This window comes from Pelobates fuscus, chromosome 7 (genome assembly GCF_036172605.1).
Source record: "Pelobates fuscus isolate aPelFus1 chromosome 7, aPelFus1.pri, whole genome shotgun sequence".
Taxonomy (NCBI): domain Eukaryota; kingdom Metazoa; phylum Chordata; class Amphibia; order Anura; family Pelobatidae; genus Pelobates; species Pelobates fuscus.
The window spans coordinates 64,385,199-64,409,513 of record NC_086323.1 but is presented as its reverse complement, the minus strand read 5'-3'; the positions used below and the strand labels follow the sequence as shown (position 1 = coordinate 64,409,513).

Here is a 24,315-nt window from a genome sequence, read left to right as displayed (position 1 = left end):
ACTCCCAAACACGACCCAGCCAAACGTCTCTGCTTAGTGGAGTTGGGGAGCAAGGGGGGGATCCCTGATACCTCACCGAATCGCCCCGACAGCAGATTCCAGCAACCACCAACCCTGCAACCCCGGTCAGACACCAAACCCAAAGCAAGCTCACCGTGGGCCAGGGGACTTCTGTCACCTTGTCCTCAGACTCCATCCCGACTGGAAACTGGATGAGCATCAAAGGGGGGGACCCCCACCGACCACAACTTCGGGCACCATTCCTAAGGTTGGAGGGGATCGGTTAAACTGCCCGACCTGGACTTGGCATCACTTCACAAAGACTATACACACCAGGCTCACCACGATGTGTACACTCAGTCGATGCCTGCACCTGAGCTAGCCACCCTATTAGCGAGCAACACACTTTGAATACTCATTAGCGATAGCCTTACATTAAACATACAGAAACTCAAACAACTACCAGTAAATCTCTCACTAGCATATTCTGCATTAGCAACACCCTACTCTATAGCACTAAACCTATATTACCCTTCTCTGTCTAATCTTGTAATCTACTATTCATGTTCAGCTGCATAGAACAACACCCAGATAAGCGACATTACTATATATAAAAAACTGTGCAGTACTCACTAATGCCTAACTATTGTCATGCTATGTTAACAAATGCTTACCCTAACTGTTGTGGCATTGTAAGCCAGATGTGATTTACCCATGCACAAATAAAATAAAGAATATATTAAAAAAAAAAAAAAAAAGTCTTATACAATTAGAATGAGAGAAAAAGAAGACCGAAACCTTGTGTGGAAAGCTAAAATAATGAAGAGAGAAGAGCAAGATTTTAAAATTGAACATTTGTACCAAGCCTCTAAATTTCTGATGTGGCTGTGGTTTCAGCAAACTTTGTATTTAGTGCCAGTGTCCAAATAGTTTACATTGTCAAATACTCTCTATATGTGTGCTCGCGTAGTGCATTTAGCATTTCTGAACTCCAGTAGAGAGAGGTAATCCTATAGCTTTTAATAGCGTGGAATTAATGTGTTTTGTTTGGTTTTCTCAATAGCTTCTTCATTTCTTCATTGCAAACTTGCTTTGGTACATAGTTTAATTATATTGTTTTATATTCTGCATAAACCTGGAATGACCTTATGTCAATACACTTGGTATACAAACATTGAGTCATAAGCATGAAAAACGATATTTATTGCATATGCATAATCGGTTGCCTAAGCCTTCCTTAAGTATAGTGGAATAATCTGCAGAGAGTGTACACTTGAAATGTAAGCTGTTATTAATTGAGGAACAGTTTATATGTGTGAATTTTTTTTTCTGTTTGTGTTGCAGGAAATGCTCTCGTTAAATGTGGAGAAACACAGAGAAGAATAGGAGGGGCTCACAGAGAACTTGTGCAAACCTCCGCTATAAACTTCCTGACTCCCCTGAGAAATTTTATAGAAGGAGATTATAAAACAATGGCTGTAAGTATGGACCGGGCTTTGCAGTATAATAGGTTGATACTAGTGCATGGTACCATATGCCGCCACTTTATGTTGTCTAGTGGTAGCTTCCTTTATTTAACTGTTTGGAATCCGTGGTAGTGTTAAGGGTAACCAAAAGCAAATCCTGTGTATAAACCAGTGCTTGATAACATTGTTCTTTATTTAGGAGTCAAACCCTAGCACATAGAACGCAGCCTAAGTATGAAAGCCTCTCTTTCATGTACCCGGTCTGACTGAAAGCTGTTAGTTACTCTCCATGAGCACTACCTGTCAAACTGGGTAGGGGGATACAGAAGTTCCTCTACTGCGGCTTGCCTGCTTGGCCATGCTACATGCTGTGTCTGTTCAGCGCTCTCCCATTTTGGTCGTCAACCCTAGAACGCGCCACCTGGCCACAGTGCCATTCAGTCCGCCCTTGAATGGGTCCCTCCTATTAAGTGGCACCTGTGGCGGGCTGTCCCCCTCTTAGTATGCCATTGATTTAAAGCAGGGGTAGTCAACCTGATCCCTACCGCCCCTGCCAGCCCATTCATAGCCAGCCTTGCTGTAAGCCGTCTCGAAGCTGGTGAGGAGATGAAAGAGCTCCCTCACCAGCCTGCTAGCATTTGTTTCAGCAGAGGGACGGACCTGGGAGGCTCTGTGTTCCTCCCGCAAGCAGGCTGGTCGATGCGTTGCCGTATGCTACCATGGCAATGCTCTGATACAGTGCTGTGCTCGCAGGAGGACAGGAGAGTCAGCCTAAAGCCGGAGGAGTTGCAGGCTAAAGTGAACATGCCACCACTGGACTACCAGGGCTTTGCAGCATTATGTCCCCCCTTCCTGGTAAAAGGTAAGAAGAAGGAAGGGGGAAACATTAAGATAGATTTTCACATCTCACCCACCTACACACAGCATAGACCCTATGCACCCTTCACACACTGACACATACACGCACAGACTGCCCCTCTCACACAGACACCCTCCTCACATGCACCCCTCACCGACCTATAGCACCCCTCACACACGCACTGCACCTCACAGATACACATAGAAAAGTAGAATAGAAAATAGAAAAAAGGGAAATAAATAGATAATTTAAGTACTTTATTTATTGTTATTGTGGCACTGGTGGGCGGTAAGGATATTTTACCATCAACAAAGATACAAACGTGGGCGGTAGGTGTTAAAAGGTTGACTACCACTTGTTTGTACCAACCTTAGCAAAGCTCCCCTTTTTATAAGAAGTGACTTACAGGGCCACTGAACATGTATTTTTTTTTCTTTAACCCCTTAAGGACTAAACTTCTGGAATAAAAGGGAATCATGACATGTCACACCTGTCATGTGTCCTTAAGGGGTTAAACAAGGCTTTCAAATGCAGCCAAAATGTCTCAAGCTAGCATGTTTGCAAATTGCATGCTCTCTTTCTCTTCACATTACTTATACCTGAAGTGTTACAATAGCATTATTTTCCATACCTTTTATAACATTAACATTTGTATAATTTTTGGATGCATTTTTAAATATGCCATTTCTGTTAGAGGCAATATTTTTGAAAGGTAGCTGAAAATCCCTTATCTGCCACTTGTCTGTCTGTGTTACTGCACAGTAATTTCAAACTTCATTATCTGCTTTCTTTTTGAACCTCAGAGAGAGAAGAAATTGTTGCAAAATAAAAGGCTGGATTTGGATGCAGCTAAGGCTCGCCTGAAAAAAGCCAGGACTGCAGAAGCAAAAGCAGCAGTAAGTAGAAATTTTGACAAAAGACTGGAAAAAAAATGTCAGCCTGTTCTTTGTGGTTATTAAGTATACTGAACAGCTGACCTGACAATCTGCAGCATTCTGTGGTGAACAATCGGAAAGTCCTGGATTAGTTGTGTAGATACAGTTTCTAATGTGTAAAAAGCACAGGGAAAATATAGGTGCAGTAGATACATTCTAGAAAAAGTATCATACCCGATACAAGCAATCAGATTTTTGAATAATTCATTTTTTCTATACACTTAAGTTTAATTCACGGTTATTGGTAAATACACATTTAAGAAGGGGAAAAAATACTGTAGGAAAACTCAGTGCAGATTTTGTATAACTATGCAGAGTTTGTATGTTTGCGTTCCTTTTCCAATAGAGGATGTGGAGAATATTACTTTTAAGATCATTGTAACTTCTTAACAAGGGGGTTTCTAGTGACGCACCATTGCTTGATGTTAGTATTTTTATTAACTACTAATACCTAACAATTTTATTGAGTACGCCCCTATTCAAACTACTCGTTAGCCCTGTCTTTCAGGAGACCTAACCGTTTTTTTATCTTTTACGCTTACTTTTTCTCATACTCGTTCAATACTCTACGTTATCTTTACTTACTCGAACATTCCAAAATTGACAGTGATCGGAGAGTGCAGCTGCTATGATTTGGCATTCCTGAATGCTTCCTAAAGGCGCACATCATACCAATGTTAGTGTGTTTCCAGTTACTATTCTGGGCTTGTAATACCATGTACAATATGTTATTATATTACTTTGCCTCTATTGGATGTTGTATAACACAACATCTCATGGGCACTATATTGATTATGTCTCTACTTACTGGTCTATTCATAAATAGAGAATTAAAAAACCTCTGTTAGGGCTTATTGTGCAATAGACACATTTTTTTTTTAATATGTATTTATTTTGAAATACTTTTGGTACAGAAATCTGTTCTTTGCACAAGATGGATCCTTCTTGTGGCACTACTTTGAACTACATAGATCATTAACACAATTTCTCAATTTTTGCTAGCCTTCCAGAGTATTGTGTGTATGTGTAACAACAAAACCCTTTGCACGTAGTGTCTACTGGTTTCAAACCTCCCCTGACTCCAAGAATAAAAACTCACTGCCCCTGGTACTTTTACCCCTGTGGCATGTTTTCGGGCATAATATGTACCAATAATGAGTAATTAGAATAACTTGATTAGAGTTTTCCACATCCAAAGTGTGTGTTACATAGTTACATAGTTACATAGTTACATAGTTACATAGTTACATAGTTACATAGCTGAAAAGAGACTTGCGTCCATCAAGTTCAGCCTTCCTCACATATGCTTTTGCTGTTGATCCAAAAGAAGGCAAAAAACCCAGTCTGAAGCGCTTCCAATTTTGCAACAAACTAGGAAAAAATTCCTTCATGACCCCAAAATAACAGTCAGATGTCTCCTTGGATCAAGCAGCTATTAGCCCACTAATTAGAAATTGTATCCCTATATGTTATGTTTTTGCAAGTATTTATCCAATTGCAATTTAAACATCTGTATAGACTCTGACAAAACCACCTCTTCCGGCAATGAATTCCATATCCTTATTGCTCTTACTGTAAAAAAACCTTTTCTTTGCCTTAGATGAAATCTCCTTTCTTCAAGCCTAAATGTGTGACCTCGTGTCTCTCTCACTTGCCAGAAGTGTCTTCACTACATCGGGGGAAGACATTTTTTCATCTCATCTGTTTTATTATTCTTAGACTAGTTTTTCCTATGTATTTTCTTCAGCTTGACAAAACCTGAAAGGCGGAGCTTAATTCAAGTTCCACTGCTTTTGTCAAGGCAAGTTTAACCATAATGATTGCCTGCCTGACTTGTTGCGCATGGAGAGGGTGGGTCAAAGAAGGCAAAGAATTGGTGTCACTGCCAGGCTGAGGTAGATTGCGGCTGTAAAAAACAGATCTGGCACCAAGATAAATTGTTGACTAAAATGTAAATAGGTGGGACTAAGTGGACAAAAATTACAATAGGGAGAAGTTAGGACACATAGAGTTTGAGGAAGATGTAGGGATATATACATACATCATAGCCCATGACAGAGCAACTTGAAAATAGTAAATAATGGTACAAGTTAGGGATTTATTTACTTTGAAGTAAATTCCACTTTAAAGAAACACTATAGGGTCAGGAACACAAACATGTATTCCTAAACCTATAGTGCAAAACCCGCCATTTAGGTGGCTTGCCCCCCTTAGCCCACTTAAAAGTTAATAAAACTCACCTTATTCCCAGCTCCAATCAGGTCTGCCGGAGCTTGCTCCGCCCCCATTGGTGACATCATCAGAATTGCAGATTTTTAGCCATTCCAATGCTTTCCTATGAGGAAAGCATTGGATTGGCTAAAATTGGCAAGGGGGCAGGGCCAAACACCATTTTGGCCAATTAGCACCTCCTCATAGAGATGCATTGCATCAATGCATCATTATGAAGAAAATTTAGCATCCACATGCAGAGCGTGGGGACGTTTAACGGCAGAGCTGCCTACTGTGCAGCACTGAACCAGGAAGCACCTCTAGTGGCCGTCTAAGGAGTGGCCACTTGGAGGTGTCCCTAGGGGCAATGTAAACACTGCCTTTTCTCTGGAAAAGCAGTGTTTGCATGAAAATGCCTGCATATAATGATTCTACTGACCAGAACAACTACATTAAGGTGTAGATGTTCCGGTGACTAATAGTGTCCCTTTAAGATGTTTTGTTTTTAGATGTGTTTAGAGGAAAGTTTTACTGTGCATATTTACGGATTCTTTATATTTTTATCTTTTCTCTGTGTGTGCTTAAGCAAGTAGACAGCCCTCTGCCTGAAGGAGATAACAGCTTTATGGTAAACTTGTCTTACATGCTCAGCGTCTTGCATGTAAAATGGCTAAAGGTTTGTTGGCCTACATCAAAACCTCATTCTGTCCATCGTGGGTTCTCTTGCATGTTAAAACATTAGGCACATGTTAAAATGTGCCACACCAGTCTCTGCTGGACTTTTTCTGTTGCTGCTTTTAGTTTCAGCATTTGCTGATTATTATTATTTTTTTTTTTTTTTAAGATTATGAATTCCTTAGATTGGAAACAAAGATTTTTATTATTAATGATTAATATGTGTTAAAAAAAATTGAATTTGTTTCTGTATCCACTGCAAGAGAATTCACATCTTCATATATTTTGTAAATGTAGCTGTAAATGAGGAAATAGTCTGTCGTTTGTTAATTTATGAAATTTCCTAGTGCCTCTGTAGTTACCATTGCAGCTTTGTTTGTTTTTAAAAAATAAATTGCAGATTGTAAAGAGTAAATACATACATCACTTCATTCCATCGGTATTTTTCCTGTTTGCATTTTACACCATTTTGTTCATCTGCTAGATATTACTCTTACACTGCCAGAGGATAGAAGGACACTTTAGAACAATCAGTTGATTACGATGATGGCAACAATGCAAATTGAAAAGGAATTCTGTGCTCATACTTTAAACTTTATTCACTAAACTATGAGATGCCGTGAGTCTTTACATGCTGGTGATCTACTCACCCCAACCACTCTTTAATGGTTAAACACATATGGATTAAGCCTTTCCATAACCTCAATCTAGTTCCTAAATTACTGCTCTGGTTCACTGGTAGTTTCCTTTTTCAATTTATTGCTGCAGGTTTTTTTTGTCTAGTGTCACAAAGGAGTTTGTGTGTGTTATCCTAGATAACCTAATTTCTCTCCAGCTGCATTATTTAGATACAATCCTGTTTTTCTTTCAAATAAGACACCATAGTCTGATTCAAACCAAGCATGACATTTTAACCCAAGTGTATAATCTGCAGATCTTGCATTTATGGAAAATCTAACTCGTTTGCTCAAAGATTTTGGGAAGATGTAGTTGATGTCATTCAATTGACGTTAAAAGCTTTTACCTGCCCAGTGTCTGTCCTATATTTGCATTTGAAATATATTTATAATAACACACATATAGTCTTAATATAAAGTGTGTGTATATATATATATATATATATATATATATATATATATATATATATTTTTTTTTTTTTTTGTCACTAGTAATTTGAGGTATTTTTTTTTTGTTTTTTTTTTTAAAACATACATTTTTCATACTAGGTAAAGCAATGGGCTTCATATTGAGTTGAGTATTATATATTTTTATTTTAATGCTAATCAGATGTGGACTGAGGAGGTAACAAAGGTGAGAATATATTCCAATATTCTATTAAAATGACATTTGATACCTACACCTTCTATGCTGTATTATTTGCACCGAACTGAACAATTGTTTAGGGGGCATACTAAGCACCATAACGACTCCACAGCACAGAAGTGGTTATGGTGCCAGAAGTCCCCTGGTGCAGTAGTGTTACACCACCAAAAAGGACTGTGATTTAAGGGATTCAAAAATATATAATTGTTTTATGTATAACTGAAATGGTGATGCTTAAAGAAAATCTGCCATAAAAATATACGTTATTTAAACTTTGACTTAAGGATTATAATGTTACATTTTGATTGAAATAGATGCATTTCTGTGAAATCACAGCAAAAATAATGTGCTATAAAGTTGCCAATGTGTGCAGTTCTGTAACAGTCATTTTTAATTTCCTGCTTTTGTCAAATCTTAACACTTTGCTTTCCCTTGTGTTCTGCGCTAAATAAGTATATTGAATGAAATTCTAAAGGCAGGGTCTCTGAAAAGGCAGCGTTTACATTGGAGAGGCTACAGGGACAGGCCGTTGGCACCTGAACAACTATATTAAGCTGTATTTAAGAATTGGATACTTCTCGTAAATTAAACTTCACTAGTTTAAAAAAAAAAAAAAAACACCTGTCTCCTAGATTCTGAACAAATATGTCAAGTTCTGTACTAAGAAATATTTCATATTGTATAATGACTTTTAATTGTAAGCGTATTTTGATACAGCTAGAAAATGCTAAACCGGTACAAACTTTATGGCAAGCACCATGTCTTAACTTATGAAACCACAGTTTGAAGGATCAGTTTGACTGCATACATTCTATATGTTAAAACATGTATATGTGATATGACCAGTATTGCTAAGTTTGGGAACATTCCTTGTGACTGAGTTAATATAGAAATCCACATGATGAATCATGTTTATAACTGAAATTTTCTTTTTCAAGTCTGAACAGGAGCTCCGAATCACTCAAAGTGAATTTGACCGGCAGGCTGAAATTACCAGACTTCTGTTAGAAGGAATAAGTAGCACACATGTAAGTATTTTGTGGTTTTCAGGAAAAGTGAGTGCATGGTTCTTTTTTATTTCTGTATACTGGTGTGAGGACCAGAAGGTCTTTCGATATGTCGAGTCTGCGCCTCCACTTACCACAGAATATCGCAATGTCGTCCTTTCTATTTCTTCAGTCAGGTGTGCCCCCTATACAGTGGCGATGTGCACTTTTCATTTGTGCCACTAGATTATTGCAATAATACTAAAGATAACTTTGAAACATCTATAAAATTTTAATTGGACAGAATGAAACTGAAAGCTTAGCTTAGACTGGATAAGCCTGGATATTTTACCTTTGATTATAGAACACTGAATAATTTGAAAACTCTTGTATGTCCCAGGTAGAACATTATAGAACAATACTTGGTGTCAAAGAGAAAACTGTAGAACTATAAAATGCAAAGGGTCATTCAGTTGAGGAATAGTGTTATTAAATTGCAAAGTCTAACATCCGCAACATGAGTTAACATCATTAACTCTCTGTGCAAGGTTTTACTGCAGCTAGAACAACTATCGAGCTCTGCTGATTACAGTTTTATAGGGTATTAATCTAGCTCTAAAAGTAAATGTTGTCATGTGAAAAGGATGACAACACCACCAATTAAGAGGTGATTTGTCATAAAAGAATCACACCTTAAAGGACCACTCTAGGCACCCAGACCACTTCAGCTTAATGAAGTGGTCTGGGTGCCAGGTCCAGCTAGCTTTTACCCTTTTTTTTATAAACATAGCAGTTTCAGAGAAACGGCTATGTTTATACTGAGGGTTAAGCCAGCCTCTAGTGGCTGTCTCATTGACAGCCGCTAGAGGCGCTTGCGTGCTTCTCACTGTGAAAATCACAGTGAGAGCATGCAAGCGTCCATAGGAAAGCATTATGAATGCTTTCCTATGCGACCGGCTGAATGCGAGCGCACTCCTGCCGCGCATGCGCATTCAGCCGATGACGTCGCGAGGAAGAAGAGGAGGTGGAGGAAAGCTCCCAGCCCGGCGCTGGAGAAAGAGGTAAGTTTAACCCCTTCCTCCCCCAGAGCCCGGCGGGAGTGGGTCCCTGAGGGTGGGGGCACCCTCAGGGCACTATAGTGCCAGGAAAACGAGTATGTTTTCCTGGCACTAGAGTGGTCCTTTAATTGTAAAGGATAAAAAGCCATTTCATGTTTATACATATATAGTATAAATGACTTACTTTGTCTATAAACATGCTAACTGGACTCTTTTTCTAATCCATGAGCAGCCAAAAGTTAGCTTCTCTATTCTTGTAGAAAGATGACCTCCAAGATACTTTGCCAGACTTAAGGTATAGGATCTGCGTTGAGGCCACCCATGCTATAACCCACATTTGGTTTCTTTTGCCAAGTGTAGATTTTAGTATAGTATCAATTCTTGGAGAACTTGATGGCTGTATATGAATACAAATATGATTATTTCCAAACCTGTACCTTAATGTATCCAATACAGGCACATCATCTTCGCTGTCTGAATGACTTTGTGGAAGCCCAAATGACTTATTTTGCACAATGTTATCAGTACATGCTGGACCTCCAGAAGCAGCTTGGCAGGTAAACCTTTTTACTGATAACAATGGCTGATCTTTCCACTTAAACACTTAACAAGGATGTAAGTATATGCACTCAAGCAACAAGAACCGAGGCAGCAACTAATTCCACACAGAAAAGAGTCATCATTTTCATCTCTTTGGATCATGGATTTCTTTAACCTTGCTGCTGTTGCTTAGTAATTCCTCTAAAAAACGTTATTTTTAAACTTTTAAGGCGGTCATTTTTTATGAATGTACTGAAAGCTGGTAGAGCATGTATTGTCACTAGAGATAAGCATATATTTGTATATATTCTAAACCATGTGTAAATGTGAGAAATGACCATTAAAGGGAGACTATAGGCAAACATCCACTTTATTTCAATGCTCCCCCCATTTTTACCCTTCATATGGTAAGGTATGTCTTTTTGCTGATGATACTAAGATATGTAACAGGGTTGATGTTCCAGGAGGGATAAACCAAATGGCAAATGATTTAGGTAAACTAGAAAAATGGTCAGAGTTGTGGCAACTGACATTTAATGTGGATAAGTGCAAGATAATGCATCTTGGACGTAAAAACCCAAGGGCAGAGTACAGAATATTTGAGGAAAGGGATTTAGGGGTGATTATTTCTGAGGACTTAAAGGTAGGCAGACAATGTAATAGAGCAGCAGGAAATGCTAGCATAATGCTTGGTTGTATAGGGAGAGGTATTGGCAGTAGAAAGAGGGAAGTGCTCATGCCATTGTACAGAACACCGGTGAGACATCACTTGGATTATTGTACGCAGTACCGGAGACCATATCTTCAGAAGGATATTGATACTTTAGAGAGAGTTCAGAGAAGGGCTACTAGACTGGTTCATGGATTGCAGGATAAAACTTACAAGGAAAGGTTAAAGGATCTTAACATGTATAGCTTGGAGGAAAGACGAGACAGGGGGATATGATAGAAACATTTAAATACATAGGGAATCAACACAGTAAAGGAAGAGACTATATGTAAAAGAAGACAAACTACCACAACAAGAGGACCTAGTCTTAAATTAGAGGGGCAAAGGTTTAAAAATAATATCAGGAAGTATTACTTTACTGAGAGGGTAGTGGATGCATTGAATAAGCTCCAGCTGAAGTGGTAGAGGTTAACACAGTGAAGGAGTTTAAGCATGGGTGGGACAGGCATAAGGCTATCCTAACTATAAGATAAGCCCAGGGACTAGTGAAAGTATTTTTAAAAAAATTGGACAGACTAGATGGGCCGAATGGTTCTTATCCGCCGTCACATTATATGTTTCTATGTCTATATGAAAATATTGCAGTTTTGAATTACCACACATGTGCACTAACCTTCCTATGGGACACTTTCAGCTAAGCTTTCCCATAAAGACTAGTGTTACGAAAGGGTAATTAAACAAAAAACCTTAACAGCCAACAGACCGTTATGAATAAAATAAAAAAAAGTCCTTGTTAAATTACCAATGCTGCTCACTTACAATGTCATTCCCAAATTGGAATATTTATATTATTGACCATATACATTACTGGCTCAAACACCTATTGTTCGATAGGTAATCTGGTGTTTACCTCCAATCGGCTCTGCCTACTTTGTCCCTTTCACAGGTGATCTTGCAACTTTCCTTCCCCTAAAGGAGATGAATGGTGAGAATGTGGTGTGCACGTAGCAGGTCCACTATTTTTTTTTTTTTTTTTTCAACTCTCTATCTCAGATATAATCCACACATAATCATCTCACCTGTTTTCTTTCCCTGACAAAACAATTTTTATTTTAGTTTAAAACCTTCTACTTAAATGAGATTGCCTTGAAACACAGCAAGAAAAATCTGATGGTAATTTTCTGTGTTTGGTTTTAACAGCTTCCCATCGACGTTTGCATCCAACAATAATCAGTCTTCCTTAACGCCTATGCAAAGTGGTTCTCTTCCTTCAGTCTCTGCCGGCGCTTCATTACCTGACATGAGTAATTCTATAGTTACATCAGGATTCATTGAACTGAAAGCATCGAACGGCAGCAGAAAGGCCAGAGTTCTCTATGATTATGATGCTGCAAATAGCAGTGAATTGTCGCTTCTCGCGGATGAGGTAAGATTTTCTGTTACACACCTCACTGCTCCAACTAGACAAGCTAATCAACTTTCCACATAAAATTAAATATTGCACATCAAGTGTTCTCATTTATCCTGTGAAATTTTACAGGATAAAGCACAAATTTACCTTTTTCAGACCTTCATGTTGTTAAATATACTATGGGATAGTATTCAATCAGGTATCGCAATTTGGAGTACAGAATTGGGATGTTTTACATATCTACTGTGCTTCCTCCTCTAAACCCCCTCTCCCCCCATTACTCAGGTGAATAGCTATCACTCAGTTCCCTTTGTGCAGGCTTCCCCAAACTCTGGCCCTCCAGATGTTGCTGAACTAAAACTCCGATGATTCTATAAATGAAATAGATAGGGTGAGAATCATGGGAGCTATAGTTCAGCAACATCTGAAGGGCCGGAGTTTGGGGAAGCCTGCCTTTGTGTGTTTCTCCTTTTAGATTGCAGGCTTGTTTGAGTAGCTCTCTCTTCACATACTGTTCCTTTTTGTTAGTAGTGTTTTGTTATTATAGAGTGCGCCTTGTTGACCTATGGTGCAGCACTGTGAAATATGTTGGTGTTATATAAATTATGGAAATATATAAGCATGATCATATTACACAGCATTGCACAATGGAATGCATGTTGTTTTTACAAAAAAGATGATACATATAGCATGATATTTATGCATAGGTGCCTTCACATACATGTCTGGAACCAGCAACAATAGTGTCAATTTAAGTGAGATCTTTGTAATTCAAAATGTTTCATTTTATGCTTTCTAAAATCTCAGTACTTCTAGGCTTTATTTTCTGTTTTAGTTTATGTCTCCAAACCTTTACAGTGCTAGAAACATTTTCATAAATTGTATGAAAATATAGTATTACAAAAATGGACACTTGTCCTTAACCCCTTAAGGACCAAACTTCTGGAATAAAAGGGAATCATGACGTGTCACACACGTCATGTGTCCTTAAGGGGTTAAAGCCGTTTATGACATTCTCACCCCACCAGATGTGTTCATGCATTATTAAAACATGTTCTAAAGTAAAATGTTTTGTGGCAAAACCAGTTAGATTGCTGACATTGATTCTATTCTGTACAGTCTGTATTCCATACTAGATAATTTTTACAAAAGTCTCTGTTTATTTCCTAGGTCATAACCGTTTACAGTATGCCTGGAATGGATTCTGATTGGCTAATGGGTGAGAGAGGAAATCAGAAAGGAAAAGTGCCAATTACGTACCTGGAGTTACTTAACTAAATTGACTGATATTTCCCAAAAGTGCCGGTTTTTCAGAAAAAAAAATTATATATATTTATATGCAATTTAACTCCAGTATAAGAGTCTTCCGTGTTTATATGTCTTAAACAAATTTGAGCCATATGAAACTGGCCTCTGACTGAACTGCCAATTCTCTTGCATGGAACAAAAAAATCCTTTATTACATACGTACATTTTTATGGTCTTACTCTCTCAATTTGAAGAAAGTGGGTTTTTTTTTTCCCCTTTTCTACTGACCTTTCCTTATTAACAAACATTTGTCATGAGTTATGAATTGGAAGTAGGGATATAATTTTCTAATGACTGTGTGGTTGGTGACCAGTTTATTTTCTTTTCCTATTGTTTTTCTATGAGAAATGTGGCTGTGTGCCAAATCTTTTATCTAAAGAGGTTGGAGTAGAGTGGATTTGAAACCACGGTTATGCTGTGGCAAACATGCTATTATACCACTGCCAGATTGTAGTTTGTGAAAATCAGGTTTCCGTTTAAGGTTTAACAGCAGCTGTTACATTTTTTTTTTTCAATCATCTGACTTTTTACAGGGTTACTACATGACATTTAATTTGCAGAACTGCAACAATTATGATGTACTAGACAATTAAGGAATAATTTTCTATGTTTAAGGGGACACTATAATCACCAGAACCACTGCAGCGTAATGTTGTGATTCTGGTGTCCATAGCATGTCCCTGCAGTGTTGGCACTGAAAGCGATGCCTTTTGAGAGAAAAGGCATTGTTTACATCGCTGGCTAGTAACACCTCTAGTAGTAGTCACTCAGATGGCTACTAAAGGTGCTTCCTACTTCAGTGCTGCACAGTGTGAAGCACTGGTGTTCAGCGTCTTCATGCTCTGCATGGAGACGCTGAACATTCCCTATAGACATGCATTGATACAAAGCATCTCTATGAGGAGATGTTGATTGGTGCTTCATAGTATTTTGCTGCACATGCGTAATAGCCTTCGGCATTGGATTGCCTGAGATCATGAAGATGGATGATCCAGCCATGGAGGCGGGGTCTGCCGTATTGAGACCAATGCGACCTGGGAGAAAAGGTGAGTAAAATCACACAGAGGGGCCCATCACGTAGATATCTACTTCAGCACTACAGTGTCAGGAATACATGTTTGTATTCCTGAAACTATAGTGTTCTTTTAACCCATAATATCATCTGTATGTCTTCAACATATCATTTTATTGGCCAACACCATACTCTGTCACTTGGGAATTTAGCTCAGTGACAAAGTAAAGTTACATGTCTATCTCTCCTTTACAGTCTCTTGTCTGTTGTATATTAGAAGCTTAAATCTCCTGGAACTAACATAAGGTAACGGGTAAAACAAATAAAAAAAATGTACCTTACATCTTTTAGAATGCCCTAATTCAAAATACTTTGTAATGGTTACAATGTTTCAGTCATCTGCCAAAAGTTATGTATTGGGTAAGGTTAGTGTAGGTTTAAGAGTCTAATCTATATATGCGTTGGATTGCTTGCAGGAGTATAGATTAAAACATACTTACTTGAAGCTAGCTTATGTTCCTCCAGGATGACCGTTGCCATTGAAATACAAGCATCCGCCTTATCTCAAATGGTCTGTGAGGCATTGCAAATAGTCCTGCATGCTAGATGCTAGAGATCATGACATAGGATGCCTACTACATAACACATGAATGTTTATTTTGCTTAGTGAATATAAGTGAAAATATGCCAGAATGTAGTCGCAGCCAACACACACTCCAGTTTTTGTATTGTTTTATAAATATATTTAAATTTACTTATAAACTAAATATAAATGTAGGGATTGAAACAACATTGTTACAATATTAAGCGAAAAGAATGCAAACGCTATTGAAACATGTATAAATGTAACTGTAAAATAAAGAATGATTCCATGGTCTTCCCACCTCCTTGTTTGTGCTATATTTGATTTACAGGCATTCAGTGTGTTTTTATGGGAAGTGTCTTTAACTAGTCAAAATGCCTTTCTTCTTTTGTGTAGGTGTAAGCTAGCTACTGGGTATTATACAGTGATTTGTGGAATAGCCACTGTTGATTGAAGTTGCATGAACACATATGGTTGCACAGTTCACTCAAATTACAGTGTTGCTTAAAGGGACATTCCAGACCCATAGAGCACTTCAGCTTACTGACATGCTTTATGTGTGAAGTGTTGTTTTTTTTTTTTGTTTGTTTGTTTTGTTTCTCTTCCATTATACAGAAAGAGCAGATTTCCATCGAAACTGGGCAGTCATAAATTGACCTTGTTCTCAATCAGAGAACTTCCTGATTTATTTAGCTCAATGGAGCTAAACTGAAGCAGCATGCAATTACTTATAGCACCAGCCTTGCTAATGCTTCTCATTGAGCTGCATTGGGAAGCCACCGTAAGTCTTGGCTGGGTTTGAAGACGAGGGCTTGCAAAGGCATCAAACAGGAGATCTTCAGCTTTTGCAAACTGTTTCTTAGATATAACCCCAATGGAAGAAAAAAAAAATATTTAAATGCATGTTTTTATTGCAGGTATATCTACTAAACCAGGATTTGTACTTTTTATTTTTTTTTATACTTGTGTTCCCTTTAATTATATTGTTTGCTCTATACAGTAGCTGTAAAAAATGCTAAAATTATGCATAAGACAAATTGTACTTAATGTGTTCTTAAAGCCGTTTCATTTACTGATCTGTGGATGACTGATTGTTTTTATTTCTCAGATTAAATAAATTCCATTTCACCTGTGTCTTAGAATTATTTTTATATCACATTTACCACAATGTCACCTCAGCTATTTGTTTTGTTGCTTGTTTTTTCTATTTTTTTTTTCTGATAATTTATGTTAATTTGTGTCTGTCAGGCTCATGAAATGGGTATCTTATTTAGTTTCTGCCATTGATACAATATAAATACAAACAAGCTATTTACCTGTTACTCAATTTGTATATTTTAGAATCATACCTGTTAAAGAGACACTCTGGGCATCAATATAACATGTAATAGATTTTGGCTGGCTGTGTGAAGCTGGCCCCCCTACAATCGGCACAAATAAAATAAAAAAATCCACTGCTTTTTGTTTGTTTTGTGTGCTAGATTTGTGCCATTTTTATTAAGATTGCAGTTGTAGTTTGAGTTATTACCGAATTAAATAAAAGTCACCCAGCTCCTGACAACAGCCAAAAGATATGAAACCAGTCTGGTTGGTTAGTGCTAATACTAAAAGCAGCACAAATCTTCAGTTCTACGACACAAAACCACACAAACTTAGCACTAACAAAGCCATTTTGGCCTCAATAATATGCTGTATATGTTTGCATGCTCAAACCGTTTCTGCACCATAAGCCTGCCTCCTTAATCATGCCCCTCATGCCAGAAAGACTTCAAACGTATGGACAGTCTCAGCCCAAACGGCACTGAAGGGCAGCACTGAAAGGCTTTTAATTCACAACCTGGCTGCAGATAGATAATGAAACTATAAATGGGTAGTGATATCCTTACTTTGTGTCTCCCTGGGTGTCCTGTCCTTCTAGTGCAGGATGTTTTGTTATTCAGGTAACTCAGTACTGCCAATGGCTGAGCTGTGTGCAAACGTTTGTAATAAGGGTGCAAGGTTTGAGGCAGATTTATGGTGCAGCATCTGCAAAACATTTATTGGTGCCCCGAGTGTCCCTTTAACTCAGAGAAACTAGTCATACTGATGTAACTTAGATTTGATACATTTGTGTGTTCCATTTAAATTCATACTTCCAGGCAACATATGTATGTTAATACCAATTTAAAGGATCACTATAGGCACCCAGACCACTTCAGTTCAATGAAGTGGTCTGGGCACCAGGTCCCTCTAGTTTTACCCCAGCAGCTGTAAACATAGCAGTTTCAGAGAAACTGCTATGTTTACATTGAGGATTTAATCCAACCTTTAGTGCCTGTCTTCCTGACAGCCACTAGAGGCTGAAAATCTCTTTGAGGACACGCTAAATGTCTGGCCGTGCATGCACATTCAGAACTGACGTCGGCAGGTGGAGGAGAGGTCACCAGCGCCGAGGGAACCCGGCGCTGGATTATGGTAAGTGGCTAAAGGGTTTTTAACACCTTCAGCCCAGCGGGGAGAGAGACCCTCTCTCTCTCTCTCTCCATCTCCCTCTCCGCAACAAGCTAGGAAAAAAAAAAGCCGCCTTAACCCCAGAATGGCAGTCAGATTTATCCTTGGATCAAGCAGTTATTACCCCACATTGAAAGATTATATCCTTGAATATTCTGTTTTAAATGATTAATACTTTTAACATTGTTTTGTTTTGTTTGTTTGTTTCTATTTAAAAGATTCCCATGAAGTTACCCAAATAATTAGGTGAAGGAAATCAAGTTCCAATTAAACAATGAAAAGCTATTTTTTTTTTTAATCAATAAAGTCCAAAGCGAATGTATTAATAAAAAATTCCACGGTGATAAAAGATAAACACACTGTCTCTTACAGAAGAGCGTGGTGAGTAGGCTCGGCCTACGCCGTTACTCACTGCCAAGCTTAGTCACAATTTATCAGGTGGTGATGCTGGAGCCGTTTGCTCTAGGTAGCTGAAGTACACAGGATACAGTGATCCAGTTTCCCTGCAGCACGCTCGGCATAACCATAATTCCTTCTGAGCTCCAAAAGTCTCCGCCCCCTTGTCTCACATCAACGCCTTTCTCTGGTCTGCCCGGCTTCCTCAGGACGTAATGATGTCACTGCCATCTTTAAACATGCTATTTAAAGGTCTGGAGGGTTGTAATCCTTACTGCTGATAGGAACAGCAGTTAGACCTTATTTGCATACTTCCATGCGGTCATAATTAGTCTAGGACGGCAACAGTTCTCATTTTAAAAAAGTATTTGTATTTGGCAATAATAATCCCTATCATAGCAAATTGACATCAAAGTTGAACACTATAATTATACATATAATAAAAACTTCAAAAACAGTAATAAATTGAAACATAAATACACTTTTTACCTCTTATAAAAAAGAAAAAGAAGAAATATACATTACAATACATCTTTAAAATGCACTAAATTTCTTGGTGCAAACAATGTTGAAAGCATTACTCATTTAACCCCTTAAGGACAGAGCTTCAGAAGCTTGTCTTTCACTTAATGACAACGGCATTTTTTGCATTTTTTGCTATTTGCGTTCAACTGCAATTTGCATTTTACTAATTTATTGCACCGACACATATTATATACCGTTTTTTAAAGGACAGAAAGGGCTTTAATTTGATGTAACACATGTATATATAAATGCTTATTTATTATAAAAAAAATACAGAAATATGCAAAAAAATGAATTTTTGTGTTTTTTTTTTTACAGTTTTTGCAATAATAATGTGTACATAATTAGTGCAGGTTAAGGAAAGTAATTAAAAATAAATTCATTTAGTTGTTCTGAATTACAGAATATATAATGTGTCTGGGATTTTAAGTTTTTTTTGGTAGTTACAGGTCACAAAGCACAAGGAGTAAAATAAACTTTTTATGTGGAGCGATTTTAGAATTTGGTATGTTTGTCTTGTAAGCCTAATAGCCATAAAAGAAAACAAAATTGCCACACAAAAGTATATATTTATATAAAGTAGACACCACAGGCTATTTACCTAAGGTTGTTTTGACACTTTCTACATAGCCATTTTACCGCCAACCTCTGCTAAATATTGGAGTAAAATTGTGTTTTTGGGGGGTTTTCGCACACAAACTTATAACAAAGAACTTCTCATGTGTATTTTGTAAATTTGGTGTGTGCTATTCCTGTACAAAGTTTTATTATGTGTTCAGTTACTTCTGCTGAGTACAACGGTACCCCCATTGTATGTCTTTGGCCCTATTTCGTGAAGCTACAGTGCCATATAAGAGACCTGTCCTTTTCAGTATTCACAGTAGAATTTTGAGAGACGGATTTAATGAGCCTATGCTTCCATTTGGGGTATTATAGTAGTTTGACTGTTCAAAAAAACCCCACAAAGGCCTACCATTTGTAAAAGTAGACACTCCAGGGTATCTCGTAAGGTGCATATTGTGCCTTAACATGCCCCCATTTTTTTACCATTACATGCCAAAGTATGTGGTAAAAAATAATTTTGTGCATATTTTACATACGGATTGCATTTTTGCTGGGCATTTTGTATATTTCATGTGTGCCACTAAGTTCAAACCCCCCAAATTATGCTCAGCTAAGTCTTCTGAGTAAAAGGACACCCCCATTGTATGTCTATGGCACTATTTTGTGAAGCTACAGTGCCATATAGGAGACCAAGCCATATCAGTTTTGACCGAACTTTGAATTTTGACGCCGGGCCTATGTGCAATTTCCAAGCATCTTTGCAGGTTTTAAATTCAAACTACCCCACAAAGGCCTACCATTTCTTAAAGTAGACACCCCAGGGTATTTCAAAAGGCATATTTTGAACCTTAGCGTGGGATCATTTTTCCGCTAGCTTGTACCAGGTGTAGTGGTAATAAGCGTTTTTTCTGCCTTTTTGACACACAAAGTGAGTTTGCACAGTATATTTTGCAAACCTTATGTATACTACCACTGTATAATACTTCATATGTTGCTCAGCTATGTCTGCTGAGTACAAAAATACCCCCGTATGTACCTTTGCCAGGTATATGTGGACATCGGAGGGGCACATTTGGGACACAGCCATTCCATTTTTTTTCAAACTTTAAATTTTTACGCTGTGCCCATGTCCCATTTTAGAGTATTTTACCAGGCTATATAAACCAAATACCCCATAAAGCCATACCATTTCTTAAAGAAGACATCCCAGGGTATTTCAAAAGGCATATTTTGAACCTTAGCGTGGGATAATTTTTCCGCTAGCTTGTACCAGGTGTAGTGGTAATGAGCGTTATTAAATGTATTTTTTTACTTTTTAAAACTTTTTTTACTTTTTAAAACTATTTTTTAAACTTTTGTTTTGATTATTCATTTTTTTAAAGTTTCCTAAACTTTCGTAAAACTTTTTTTTACAGATTTAACATTTTTCTAAGCTTTTTTTTTACGTTAACCCCTAACTAGCAGTAAGCAGCACTAACAGTAAATTCCCCATTTTCCCATAACTCCCACCCACCCCAGCTAGCAAAATATTTAATTATACAATATTTAAATTAGTTAATTAAATAAATTTAACCCCTGAGGGTTAAAAAATAAATAAAAGTTAATCGTCAGGGGTTAAAAAAAAAATTAGAACAGTATAATACTGTGATCTGTATTTTGATCACTGTAGGCAGTGATCGACTGGCAGGGAAGGGGTTAATTTTTATTTGGACTGGGTAAAGGGTTTATTTTTTTACATTTTTTACTTAAATGTTATTAAAACTTTTTTTTTAACTTTTTAAAGCGTATTTTTAAACTTTTTTTAACGTTAACCCCTAGTTAGCGTAATACTAAATCCCCCAATTCCCCACTAACTTCCACCCTCCCCAGCTAGCTAAATTTATAATTTTAAAATATTTAAATTAATTAATAAAATAAATTGAACCCCTGAGGGTTAAAAAAAAAAAGAATTAACCCTCAGGGGTTAAAAAAAAAAAATCAGATCTTGGTAAAATGTAATCCCTGCCAATTGATCACTGTAGTCAGTGATCAATTGGCAGGGAATGGGTTATTTTTTTATTAAAATGGGTAAAGGGGGGGTAAAGGGGGGGGGGATTTTAATTTTACTATATTTTCTTTCCACCAGGGGGCAGGATCACTGAAGATCCGTCTCCCTGCACTTCACACAGAACCAGGAAGTGCAGGGAGGCGGAGGTGAGTATACACAGCACATGTGCCCGCTCTGGCATGCTGTCAGAGCGGGCACATGTACTCTGACAGCCCGATCCGGTGCTCCCGGTCTGCCTCTAATGCAGAGGCAGACCGGAGCACCATTAACCCCGCGATCGCCGCGATTGCGGCGATCTGGGGTTAATTTTAACGGGTGACGGACGAGGTCCGTCACTCGTCGTTAACGCATTCCCCTGAGTGACGGACCTCGTCCGTCACTCGTCGTTAAGGGGTTAAAGCAGTCTGCACTATTATGTTTTTGTTTTTTTTTCCATATGCTATGAGAGGTGTTGACCTGGGGCCATCTACTGACTATTGAGTATTACTACAACTATTTCACAATCGATATTTGGTTTGGGCTTACCACCTAAACGTTTACTCTACTATACTGCTCCACTCTTGTTTATAAATTTCTATATGATAAGAGAGCCTTGTAGAAGTAAAGTCTCTGCACAGACTGTCTGAATGTGGCTACAGGCCCATCTACCCCTCTGCCGTATATTATGCAATATCAAACAGGAGGTATCTCAAGACGTTCTAGAAACTGTTAAAAGCTAAGATCCTCTGAACAATTCCCAGATTGAATACTCTGAGGAATCCTTGGCGATGTATACTTTCAGAGATATGGAATCATCGGATGAGGATATTCAGCCTATTTCAGTAGTTCCAGAATCCATTCACATGGACCATTTGATTTCCAGAGTCTGCTGGTCCTTATGCCTGAAAGAATCTTCTAAGGGTGAGCCTTCTACCTCTAGCCTTTTTTCAGATGTCAGATGGTGCAGAGCATCTTTTCCACTTCCCGGTCCCCTTAAGATCCTTAATGGAGTAATGGTTCTACACTGAGAAGTTTTGAACACAAGGGAGTATCTTGGTCTTCATCCATTGAGATTTCAGACACTAGTACCTGGGACTCTGCTCCTAAGGGGACAATGCAGTACTTAGACTGGCTTAATGTTCCACTCTGCCTGTAAACAATGCGGGATCTCTCTGAGACTCCATGGAGTATATGTGGTCTTCATCCTCTCTAAAGCCTATGTGGCAGTAAGACTTCTCAAGTAAATAAAGGATGTTGACTGTCATATTACCTCAGCAGAGAGAGTTTTGATCCAGGTCCTCCACCATAGGTCTGATAAGATGGCACAAGGGAAGAGGCTAACTTTCCTATAAAAATTCCTAGTGATAACTATGAATACCATCCACTAGGGTTGAAGAACTTTTCTCCAAAATCGAATACGTTCAGGAAAGGGACAACTCACCATTCAACACTACTCTTCTGCATAGGTTGCAGGAGCCAATATCAATCATCCTGACTGTTCCATATTGGTACCCAGTCTATAGTTTCCACTTCTGCTTATCTTCTTCAGTACCTTCATGGGATCTCCCGAAAAAGTTCTTCCTTCTTCCATCAGGTCCAGTGCTACTTTCCTCATTCGGAAGGTTTGGGATATTGTAAAGAAGGGCTTCAAGTCGCACTGTCATGGCCACATTTGTTTTTTTAATCCCCCTCCCGACTCCACTACATATAATTGCCCCCCAGTCACCACCAAATGCCCCTAAACCCCCCATATTACCTATTTTTTTATCTTTATTTTGTGCCCGGACCTAGGACCTGAGTGCTGCCATCTTTGTGTGGGCAGATGAAGGCCTTCTGACACACGTCAACTGCTCACACTAGATATCGCTCTAAAATTCTTGCGCATGCCCAGTTAAACACTGGGGCATTCACTATTGTCCGAAATTCGGACAGGAATTTCGGCAATTCATTTGTTAGAAGGACGAATGAATGAATGAATAGAAATGGCGGTGTTTGTTTGTTTAGTTTAGTACAAGGAGGGAGCTACTGGCATGCAGCTCCCTCCTTTGTAATGTTAAAATAGTAGCAACAGGGAGCAGTTCTCCCTGCCACTTCCTAACCCCCTCCTCCCCCCCCCCCCCCCCCCCCAATGTCCTCCCTCACTCTACCCATGATAGCATAAGGGGGATTAAAATAGTCACCGTAAACCTCGCCGTTTGGACAGATAGGAAAATGTAGCATGAGACAATATGTTCTGAGACAGCTGGAGCATTACGGGGTGTATCTATAAGAAATGTTGCAACAATGCGGTGGACTGAAATGAAGTCTAATCAGTGTGGGCCTGGTGTTGGAGGAATGATACCCATGGTACCCATGTACAGGTAGACCGTTAGTATCTCTGAGTTTGGGAGTGGCAATATTCTTCCATTATTCTAATGGATTCCTTCTACATCCAGTCCCTGAGTGTGGGTAGGTTTACTTGCTTCTAGAACAATGGGATCGGCTGATTTGCAGCTTTTAGGAGGTGTTTGGTCAGGGAAGTCTTAAATTTGAAGAGGGAGAAGGGGAAGAGGTACAGAATGAGGGTGCACCCATGATAGCTCTAATGGAGGTTATGATTCGTTTCCAAAATTTGTGCACTTCAGTGAGTGATGCAGTCAGATCACGTATGTTCCTATCTTGTTTGTAGACCGAGCCTACAAAATGTGTGAGTTGGTCATATTTAAATTTTTCCATGATCTTAGGAGTATTTGTATGTTTAATAAAGGAAAGTAATTTAATCCCTGAGTCGGTTAGCATCTTTCCCAAAGTTAAATATGTTTGTGAGTAGTAGTCTTTATAGCTGTGACCCTGGAAACCCAGTTCGAACATGGAGTAATGTGTGAGTGGGTATAATGGGAACGGAAGTGTTGAGAGGGTTTTGTGTTGTCGGAGTCATAACCATATTTGCAGTGTAGGTGTGGCTGTGGGGTGGATACCACCTTTTATCAAGTTATTCCCGTTTTTATGCCATGGAATTGTGCAAAGCAGGGCATCAAATTAGTGTGAGGTAGAGCTTGAGAAAGGAATCTTGTACAGAGTGACCTAATGACACAATGGGAACGCTAATGGGAATATTTCCAGTATGTGTAAGTGCTAATAGAGATAAGTGAATAAGCAACTGTGTTGTAGTTAAGGTTATTTAAACAGCAATAACAGGATGAAAAATAGTGATAGTAGAAACCTAGGCAATAAGGGAACCTAAGTATGTACATGAACCTAGTCCAATTGATATGTGAATATGGAAGAGAGATACCTA

General features: G+C 38.4%; 1 protein-coding gene across 2 annotated transcripts in view; it reads left to right on the top strand.

Annotated features, from left to right (window-relative positions):
• Nucleotides 1–16,171, top strand: part of SH3GLB1 (SH3 domain containing GRB2 like, endophilin B1) — a 40,262-nt gene extending 24,091 nt beyond the window's left edge. Inside the window, exons 4-10 of one of the 2 annotated variants that reach the window (XM_063428358.1) lie at nucleotides 1,345–1,478; nucleotides 3,129–3,221; nucleotides 6,058–6,147; nucleotides 8,408–8,497; nucleotides 9,970–10,070; nucleotides 11,924–12,149; nucleotides 13,305–16,171. In XM_063428358.1, coding sequence (XP_063284428.1) covers nucleotides 1,345–1,478; nucleotides 3,129–3,221; nucleotides 6,058–6,147; nucleotides 8,408–8,497; nucleotides 9,970–10,070; nucleotides 11,924–12,149; nucleotides 13,305–13,412 — 842 coding nt within the window. In that variant the 3' untranslated portion in view covers nucleotides 13,413–16,171. The remainder of the gene's footprint in view (nucleotides 1–1,344; nucleotides 1,479–3,128; nucleotides 3,222–6,057; nucleotides 6,148–8,407; nucleotides 8,498–9,969; nucleotides 10,071–11,923; nucleotides 12,150–13,304) is intronic. The other variant, XM_063428357.1, reaches the window with a different exon arrangement.
• The last annotated feature ends 8,144 nt before the right edge of the window (nucleotides 16,172–24,315 follow it).